The sequence below is a fragment of the Fundulus heteroclitus genome, chromosome 16 (genome assembly GCF_011125445.2).
Source record: "Fundulus heteroclitus isolate FHET01 chromosome 16, MU-UCD_Fhet_4.1, whole genome shotgun sequence".
In the NCBI taxonomy this organism is placed as follows: Eukaryota; Metazoa; Chordata; class Actinopteri; order Cyprinodontiformes; family Fundulidae; genus Fundulus; species Fundulus heteroclitus.
Genome location: NC_046376.1, coordinates 28697086 through 28707347, shown reverse-complemented (window position 1 = coordinate 28707347; position 10262 = coordinate 28697086). Strand labels below are relative to the sequence as shown.

Below are 10262 nucleotides of genomic sequence, written 5' to 3'. Positions count from 1 at the left end.
AGATTGGTTAAGAAAACACGCAGACCCCAGTGGTGGATCTGTAAAAAAAAAAAAAAAAAAAAACATGAAGCAAGGGGGACCCTCATGGAGGGGAGGGGTAACAGGCCAAATAATAAAAGTTTTATTCAAGCTCTAAGAATACCAAAAACAACCGATCACTGCGAGAAAGCGTGTTTAAACACCGATCTCCACAAGAGCAGCGCGTCTTCCTGATAAGGAGAGCCAGTAGTTATCATCTTCTTTTCAAACTCACAAAACACACCGAGTCAGATTCTTCCTGCTCGGGAGCCGGAGTGGCACTCCCACCCCCTCTGTAACATCCACCCTCTGTAGCTACTGGTTTCATTTCAGGAATTTCAACACATGCCCCAGCAGACCACAACTGACAAAACTCAAGTCAGTCTTATGAAACCGCTGTAGGTGAATCCAGCAGCAGATCACACTATACAGACAGCTGCTTACGGGAGCTCAACGTCACCGTACATGTAAGGTCAACAGCCCAGAGTTATGACTGGATCAATCTAATACGAAACAGAAAGATGATGTTTAAACGAGCTCGGGGGCGAAAATTAAAAAATTACGAAATCAACAGAGGGGTGAGTGTGCAGGGTTATTCCGCTCATGACAAATATTAGTGATAGACAAAAATCAATCAATCAGAAATCCACCGCTTCCATTGAATGTGTGACTCACCCACATCGACTCAACATGCGGGCTTGTAGCGCCTACCTGCATTTCTTCTGATCTGCGATGATCACTTTTCCACGAACTGCCCTCATCTGCTGTGGGACTGCCTGATCTCTGGATAAGAGCGGCTTGTAGTTACAAAAATAATCAATGTCTTACCAAACAAACACAGAAAACCATCACACACAGGTTGTATGGGAAACATGTGGGTTAAGCATTAAACACGCTTTGGGAGGGAGGCGAGAATAACTACCGCGGTAGATTATGTCGAGCAAAAGGTGCTTAATGAAGGACGCATACCTCTGTGGGGTTCAAACGCACACCGTTCCCAGGCCTGTCCCACGGCAAGCCACCGTTCTCCTTCAGGACGGTGCCTCGCAAAAAGTATTCATACCCTTTAAACTCTATTGCAGACCGTCGCCATAGATTTGAACTGGAATGCATTTCATTTGGGGTTTTGATTGCGAGACACACACAAAGCAGCACATTGTTGTGATTTGGATGTACAAACACTGCTTGCTGCACTTGCAGCACAGTGCAACACGTCTTGCTCTTGTCTTGAATGTGCAGGGCTCAGGGTTTTTTGTTTTGGTTTCCTGCCTGCATGCAGATGCAACCAATACAGTTTTGTCTTTTTTGGAGAAACATTTTCCTGTGCAAATGTAGCTTCTTCTGCCTGAACGCCGCGTAGGAAGATAGACCTCCAAGTCCTCCGTGTACACCCGCCGCCTCCACTCTCTCTGCCCACAGCTAATAGTGAGTCATTATTATTTATCTGGATGTACGCACTCTTCAGAGTCGTCTGGTTGGCCTGTTTAACTTATTGCCAGCTTGTCAGACTAACGGGACAAGTGGATCGTAGTTGAGGATCCACTTGCATAGAGGTTTGGGTTCACAAAAATGTTGTGGGAGTGCAACCACTGAGTCTGGAGCGTTTGCATAGGCTTTCTTGCTAATAAGTTGCCACAGGCAGATATATTTTTGTTTTTTAAAGTTTGCATCAACAACTGCAATATTATGATCATTGCAACGGTCTCTTGGTGTCTCTGAGGAGTTTCCTTCCAGCATTTCTCTGTATTTAGGTCCATTTGTCTCACTGTCAATCGTAACCAGTTTCACTAACCCTACAGTATGATTTCACCACAACCATTTTACACCTTGGCGGCGGTGTGTTGAAGGTGGTGTGCAGGGTGGCGCAGGGGTTTGGGAGTTTCTCCCGCAATTGGCGGTTTGATTCCCCGCTTCAACCGTCTCAGTCGTTGTGTCCTTGGGCAACACACTTGACCCAAATTGCCTGCCGGCGGTAGTCAGAGGGCCCGGTGGCACCGTTGTGTCAGCCTCACTTCTGTCAGTCTGCCCCAGGGCAGCTGTGGCTACAAACATAGCTCACCACCGTCAGGGTGGGAATGTACGGGTGAACGGCTGATTGTAATGTAAAGCGCTTTGGGGTCTTCGGACTAGTTAAAGCGCTATTCAAGTGTAAGCCATTTACCATTCAACACCACATATAGCATTTTGCACACTGTATCCCCTGCATAGCATGTTGTAAACTTTAGACTGGACTCTAGGAGCTATTTTCTTTTTCAACGATGGCTTTCTTCATGCCACTTTTCCATAAAAGCCAGATTTGTGAAGTTCACAACTAATAGTTGTCCTGTAACCAGATTATCTCATCCGAGTAGTGGGGAGTCTATTGGGTGCTTCTGTGTTTAATGTTCTCCATGCCTATCCTGTCAGTTTAGATGGACGGTTGCGTCTTGGTAGGTGTACAGTTACACATTTTATTTGTAGACGATGGATCAAGCAATGCTCTTTGAGATGTTTAAAGCTTGGAATATTGTTTTATAACCTAACCCTCATTTGTAGTACAACATAACTTTGTCTCTAACCTGTCAGCTGTGCTCCTTGGTCTTCATCATCCGGTTTGTTCACTAATGTTCTCTAACAAACCCCTGAGGCCTTCTCAGAAAAAACATTATTCATTGTGAGTTTTAATTGCACACGGGTTGACTATATTACTAATATGGGGATTACTGAGAGTAAAAGATTGCACTGGATCACTTTTATGGTAGTAAGAGTAAAGGAGGCTGAGTACAAATGCACACCACACATGTTATGTTATTGCTTGTGAAAACTTTGGACGTTATGATGTTACTTTCCTTCTACTTTGCATTCATGGACTGCTTTGTGTTGTTCCATGCCATAAAATCCCATTGATGTTTGTGTTTGTAACGTGACCAAATGCAAATAAGTTTAAAGGACGTGGATATTTTTGCAAGGTACTGCAACAGGCTAGACATTTCATATCTTGATATAACTCTCACTGCCCACAAGCAGCCTACCTGCAGTGACGTAGTGGAGTGAGCTCGAGATAGGTATCCGCTGCCCGCGTAGTGGCAGTCTCTGTCTGTTTCCCCAGGATCATCCCACTCTATGGAGGGATGCCTGCTCAGGGAGTGGCTGAAATGGCACAAATACCCAATCAGTGTGTAGAAGCGAACTATGAAGGGTGGAGTGAAAGAAACTTTTGCAACATTTTGGGTCAAAAATCTATTGATCATGTCATAGAAAATATCTGACTGTAGTACACAAGGTACCCCTAAAGGAACTGATTGAAACAGTCAATCTTTCATCATTGTCTGTGTAGTGCGAGGCTGACCTGGCTGGCTTAAAAAGTTCCTGTCTTCGAACAGGCTGATGACTCGGTGGCTGTCCCATATTGCCCGGACCCTCCTTCTGATGGACCATTTTGACCTTCGGCAGGTCGGCCATTCCAGCGTACCCCTCCTTGTTCCGTTCTGTCGATCCCACAGAGAGCCGACCTGACTCAGAGGACTCCAAAGAGCTTTGCGAGGAGGTGTATGTCTCAATGTGTATCTGAGGTGGAGGAGAGAGGCGGTGTGCACGCTGAAAGGACCTCTCGTCACGAGTAGCGTGTTGGTCATCATCGCCGCCATGTCTACTAGTCCTGTGTCTCGTGCTACCAGAGGTTTCAGGTGTTTCTAAAGTAACACAGGCAGCTCTGTTGTTATTCCGGGTTTGTCTAGAAGGTGAAGCAGATCGAGATAAAGAGGAGCTGCGGTGGGAATGTTTGGATCCCCGCCATGAGTGTGAAGAGGAATGGGAGTCATGCTTTGTTTCACTGTTTGCGTCGTTGCTCTTAAAAGAACCATTGGAGTCTCCTTTGGTGGCTCTTCTAAGGATTGAGTAGCCTGGAGGGTCACCATGGCCTCTTCTGGAAGGAGAAGGGGTGCGGCTTGTGTGCAGATTCTTGCTGTTAAACGAGCTGCCAGTTTGCATATTTCCAGATGGGTGAATGTCAGAAGCTTCATAGCTTCCCCTCAAAGCCAAAGAACTGTTGGTGTCACCGCTTTTGACTGAGCTGGTAACCACAGTCTTATGTCTTTGAGATTGAGAACGAGCATCAAAGTTTTGCCTTGAAGGTGAAGAGTTCACATGTTGATGAACATGGCCATTCAATGAGCCACCATTGTGGTCCCTTCCTTGAGCAAAGGCTTCATGGCCTCTCCTGGAAGGAGAAGAAGAGCGACTGCCCCACCCTCGACTGCTGCTGGCAGTGCTTGACTCAGTCTTCCGAAGTACAGACTGTCTTGGTATATCATAATCCTGTCTAGATGAAGACCCTGCGGGAACTTCACGTTCTTGATCATTCAGTCCGTTTCTAGTTGTTAGGTCACGCAGCTGAGCCTGACCATCTATTCCATAGCCTTCTCTTACCGGGGAGCCACAGCGGCCATGGCGATTACGTTCATTTAGGGATGTAATTGATTCCGATTTATAAAGGAGGGACTGGGTCGTTGAGTTAAAACTTCTCCTTGGCAGCGTGGGAGATACGGGGGAACCATTGAGTCGAAGGTGGCTATGCTCATTTAAGGATGTGATTGATTCAGATTTATGTAGCATCTGACTAGAAGAGGGGAAATCTCTTCTTGGTGCTGTGGAAGATACTGGGGAACCACTGCGTCGATGGTGAGTACGCTCATTTAAGGATGCGATTAATCCAGATTTATGTAGCATCTGACTAGAGGAGGGAAAATCTCTTCTTGGTGCTGTGGAAGATACTGGGGAACCACTGCGTCGCTGGTGAGTACGCTCATTTAAGGATGCAATTGATCCAGATTTATGTAGCATCTGACTAGAGGAGGCGAAATCTCTTCTTGGTGCTGTGGAAGATACTGGGGAACCACTGCGTCGATGGTGAGTATGCTCATTTAAGGATGCAATTGATCCAGATTTATGTAGCATCTGACTAGAGGAGGCGAAATCTCTTCTTGGTGCTGTGGAAGATACTGGGGAACCACTGCGTCGATGGTGAGTACGCTCATTTAAGGATGCGATTGATCCAGATTTATGTAGAATCTGACTAGAGGAGTTGAAATCTCTTCTTGGTGCTGTGGAAGATACAGGAGAACCACTGCGTTGATGGTGAGTACGCTCATTTAAGGATGCAATTGATCCAGATTTATGTAGCATCTGACTAGAGGAGGGGAAATCTCTTCTTGGTGCTGTGGAAGATACTGGGGAACCACTGCGTCGATGGTGAGTACGCTCATTTAAGGATGCGATTGATTCAGATTTATGAAGAAACTGGCTTGAGGAGTTAAAATCTCTCTTTGGGGGCATGGTAGACACTGGGGAACCACTTCGTTGATGGTGAGTACGCTCATTTAGAGATGTAATTGAATCAGATTTACGTAAGGGGTTGCTTGGGGAGCTCAGATTTCTCCTAGGTGACGAGGAAGGATGACTCTGCTGCAAACTATCATATGTTCTAGATGGGGAGGAAGCACGATGTTTCCAACTAGCAGTGACTTCAGTACTGCGAGACATTTGGACTGAAGAATTGCATTCCCTCCTTGAAGGAGAGGAACCCCTTTTGTCAAAATCTAGTCCTTTTGAAGAACAATTTGTTTCAGTTTTCCTTAATGCACTCTTAAAATCTGAAACAGTACTGGCCTGGGGCTTGGGAGAAGAAGCAAATGATTTGAAGTTTCTTGGCAGAGTTCCTGATTCAAAACGTCGAGCCTGGGCACCTTGCAAGGAGCTTCTTGATCCTTCTGTTGACCCTTGAAACCAACCTTCACCCTCAAAGTTTGTCCTCTTGAGAATGCTGCTGGACTCATTGCGCCTTAACTGCAAGTTTTCACGTGAGGGGGATGAAGAGCGAGATTGCAGAGCTGAGCCTTGCCGCGACGAATCATATCGCCCTGACTGTTGATAGGAAGAGTTGTTACTCAGAGGATTTGCTCGACCTACACCCTTTCGGCCAGTGGAGGCCAGTGACTCTGCTATCTTAAAAGGAGTAGGACTTGGAGATCGGGGCCCAACTTGCGCTTCAACTTCAACCGCAACCTCATAAGGGTCCGGCGGAAGAAATTCCACCGTAATCTCTTCATTGAAAACCTCTGGTATTGGCCTTTCCGAGGCAACACCAAGATTGGGATTTCTAAAAGGGATAGTATCTTTTGGTTCGATGTATCTGTGACTAAAGACAGGATGACCTCTTTCAAGATGGCGGAAAGGAGTGGATTGGCTATTTTCACTAAAACGCACACCAGCAGCCCTCCCAAGGGAGTAGTAGCCACTTTCCCGCTGCGCTCTGTCTTCTTTTAACCCTGGAAGAAAAGAAAAAAGATTGATAGAAGAGAATGCTGAGAGAAAGGGAAATGATGAGAAGTCATAGCAAAAAAGAACAAGAAAGATCAAGCAAAGCACAGTATGCACCAGAGTTTTCCCGACCTAAACCTACACTCGAATACTCTCCATCTATTATGTACACTTAACTAGTTAAGAGTTGAATCCCTTTTACCTTCAGAACTTCCTTGTGTTTTTGTGGCCTAGATCCAAAAAGATGTTTTAGTGGTTAGAAACCTGTTTGTTTAAAGTTGCCTTTAAATGTTAATGTTCAATTAAAACTGTTTCAACTGTTCAAACTTTATTAAATTAAAGTTTGTTGTCCAACTTATCTTGACCTGTTGCTACTATTCCACTGCAATGTACTTTCTGCTATGTGTTTTCTTTTCTTATGTTCAGTTCACATACAGCTCTTAGAATTGCCTTATTACTGAAATGTGCTATGCAAATAAACTTGCTTTGCCTTTAACCATTACCCTGATATTTTTGTCTTGATTAGCGAGCTAGCCACACGCAGCCGATGCACATATATGATTCAATTTGAATCATTCAAATCCTGTGTTGTACCACCACTCACAAAGGTGGTCTGTTGAATTGGGATCTGGGGACTGTGGAGTAAGGCTTTACAATGTTTTTACAAGGCTTTACACAAGAAAGCATGCATTGTGTGTTAATATTGGTGAAAGCATGGAAACCAATATGACTTGTGATGAATAATAAGGTAACAGTGTTAATATGTTTCTACTTTCGGTTCATGGCAAACATAGACCTCAGATCATGAGGTCAATCAACAAACAACAAATTGCTGTTTGGAGACAAGAAAAAAATTAAATTCCATTCAATCTTAACTGATGTATTCAGCTTATGAAAAAAAATTACAGTACTTCTAACACAACTAGGTTTTATCGCAATGATTGCTTCCAGTCTGTTGTTTTGGCACTATGACAACATAGTTGTAGTTTGTTAACAAATTTACCACCTCTTTACTTTGTAAAACATCTTTTATGAGCCATTAAACAAAGCTGGAATGCGTTTTACTTAAAAAAAAAAAAAAAAACCCGGCAAACATGTAGTGTGGTCCAAGCAGGTCCTAGCAGAAAGAATACTACGTACAGTGATACTGCAATAACAATAAATGTATGATATATTGGATAGTCCTACTGTCTGAACTCATTATGTTTCAGGAGTCAGTTTAAGATGATTTTGAGCTTTCTGACATTGTGAATTAGACAGCATGAAGTAGCCATCAGAAGATGGTTACACTGTGCCACACTGTCCATTCTCCTCTGACATCAACAAGGCATATTTGGCTCAATGCCTTGAGCTGGTGCCACGTGACTGGCCAGTTCCCTGTATGTGACAAGAACCAATTTAACAAGTGTACCTAATAAAGTCGCCGTGGAGTGTATATTGTATTACTGATAATCACTCTGACACCTCAGCTGGTGACTGCAAAAGGGGATGCTGGGAAAAGGACACCTGTGGTTGTAACTGGATATAGATTAGGAAGAGCAGTAAGACATGGGTGTGCTGAGCAGTCGGTCTGCTGCTTCACACGATGTCCAACTACTACGTTACTTCAAAGATCAGGCCATCTTGACACGCACGCGTCTTGCCAGTCACGCATCTTGCCCGGCTCTTTTTATTCAAATCTATATACCTAGTAATGCAAGCAGTTGTGAATGCACCTGAGCTTGTAGAAAAGCTGCGACTGCCACGCGTTTCCTCCATCCAGGCCTGACGAGGGTTGGAGCGGTGAGGCGGAGGGTCCAGCCGGGTCATGCCGAGTTTGGTGGGGCGACGTTGAAACGGCAAGTATTCGTCGTCAGTGCTAACAGAGCTGCTGAACTCTTCGCTCTGGTCACGGCAGCTGTTTGGAAGATTGACATATGTGGACGTGGGATGATGAAACTTTAAATAAAGAGAACCATGGAAGAAGAAGTAAGAAGCACCGGCAATGTTGACATATGACGAGAAAATAGCAAAGCTGTTTTAGCTTCAAACTAATCTTAAATACACAGGACTTAAAAATCAAACTTAGCAGAACACTTAAATTACATGCAGTCCTGAAATAAAAATTTCTAGCTCGTCCAAATTTCTGCCATTTGTAAAGAGGTTCCCTCACCTGTCCGTGCTGTCGCCGTCCTCACAGATATAGAGCTTGCAGTCAGGGCTCAAGATGCACAGAGAGGTCTCCCCATGACGCGCCTGACCTCCGTTGACATCACAGTAGCTGCTCGCCACTGAAAGACTGTCAGAGTCCTCCTGATAGGGCAACAGGGAAAGACATGGACCAATCACCAAGTCACAGCAGACCCCGTCTGGTTTTCCAAGTCACAAAGACATTGATGTCATTGTTCAGACCGGCCGGGTCTTCAAGCAAAGGTTAAAACCCCCCAGATGTGATGAAGGTGATGGGCGCAGTTAAATGTACAGACGAGTACAACGTTAACGGCCCCACATATTTCTGACCAACTCTCGGTGCCCTCTGACAGACGCTCACATGTTCACGCTGCTGTTTGATGTGTTAGGGTTACACGCCTGTAACTTGATCAGACTTGTGGCTTTCCTCATTAATTTTTCAAGTTCTCTTTTTTTTTTTTTTTTTTGCGCTTCAACTATGTTCTTAAACTGCATTGTGTCAAAAAGGATCGAAACCTATCTGTCAGAAAGTGCTGTCTTCTAAGAAAGCCCAATTTAGATGGAGAAAGTGGCTCCATTAGTGTAAACAAGGACCTGGTAGAAATAAGATCACTACAGCTGTAATTTAGTTATGATGGGTGGAGGACGAAAAAAAAAAAAAAAGAAGAGTTTTCCAGCTTTAGTCTTGCTTATTGCACGCTGGACCTCTTTCTAAGAGGCTACTGTTTCCCCGGAGGCCAGTAAGTGATCCGGCCTCATTCATTAATAATAGGAGCCACAGCTGCCACCTTCATCCACGTCATCACCTCTGTTGTAATGCGTCTCATTTTTTTTTTTATTTACTAAAAAGCAGCAGAATTCTGCGTGATTCCATTTTCATATTTGCTGCAAAGAAAGGCTACCTTTACATTTGCTCACTAAACAAAATTTGCCTTCAGGTTCAACAAAAATAACACGTTTTGCAGTTAGACCTTTAGAGTTTTAAAGGTAAAAAGTTTGCTTTTCCAGCTAACTTTATGTTTACTATTCTGCTGCCTTGACCTCTGGCCTGAGAAGAGCCTCTACTGATAGGCTCAATCCAAACTAATCCCATCAGTCAGCACCCATTGTACTCCATGTTTTACACACAGCATCTCTTCTCCAGGTTACCCAGCTTCCCCTCTTACCTTGTTGCTGCTGCTGCTGGTGTCTCTTTCCTCTTCCTGAGATGAGATTGGCGTCAGCAGCACTGCCCTGCTCGACCCGATCCCACTTCCAAGTGCTGCGCTCTTCCCAATCGTATCCCCATCCTCTGGCGGGGTTTTTTGTTGAGGCTCTGGCTCGGTTCTTTCCCCCGCACTCGTGTGCAGGTGTCTCTGGCGCAGACATTCGTGGCAGCGGGAGGGGTCAAAGATATTGGGTTGGAACTTGGGGCATGTGGGCTCATCGCCGGAGAGGGACATGGTGAGTCCGCAGGGGGAGCCTGCTCGATCATTGCATTCCAGGTGTTAAAAATTATGTTTGAATAAAAAAAAATAAAAAGTGACAGATATTGGAATAATCTTGAAACCTCAGGTATTTTCCATCAGGGATGATGAATCTTTCATAAATACCTTTTTAAAGGACTGAAACTACTTTTGCCGTACACCCCTTCTGCTGAGGGTGGAGGCGCATTATTGCAGACCAAGAAACTGCTCAGAATAAAAAAAATAAATCATTCATCCAAAATCTAAGGATCATTAAAGAATAAATATTAAATCAGTCTGATCACTGCTAGCATCCGCCTATGAAAAGCATTA

The 10262-nt window shown here is 44.5% G+C and overlaps 2 protein-coding genes across 4 annotated transcripts; both read right to left on the bottom strand.

Annotated features, from left to right (window-relative positions):
- Positions 1 to 307: 307 nt before the first annotated feature.
- Positions 308 to 4433, bottom strand: LOC118566397. 3 transcript variants are annotated; one of them, XM_036148369.1, is made up of 3 exons: positions 3347 to 4433; positions 3030 to 3147; positions 308 to 815 (listed from the first exon to the last, which is right to left on the bottom strand). In XM_036148369.1, exons 1-3 carry the CDS (start codon positions 3985 to 3987, stop codon positions 726 to 728), a joined length of 849 nt encoding a protein of 282 aa, XP_036004262.1. In that variant the 5' UTR covers positions 3988 to 4433; the 3' UTR covers positions 308 to 725. The 3 variants fall into 3 exon arrangements, with proteins under 3 accessions (XP_036004262.1, XP_036004261.1, XP_036004260.1); XM_036148368.1 differs by having other exon boundaries at positions 308 to 801; XM_036148367.1 differs by lacking the exon at positions 308 to 815 and having other exon boundaries at positions 2822 to 3147.
- LOC118566334 lies at positions 4164 to 9926 on the bottom strand. The gene is made up of 5 exons (XM_036148064.1): positions 9651 to 9926; positions 8468 to 8607; positions 8031 to 8212; positions 5661 to 6323; positions 4164 to 4216 (listed from the first exon to the last, which is right to left on the bottom strand). Exons 1-5 carry the CDS (start codon positions 9924 to 9926, stop codon positions 4164 to 4166), a joined length of 1314 nt encoding a protein of 437 aa, XP_036003957.1.
- Positions 9927 to 10262: the final 336 nt, after the last annotated feature.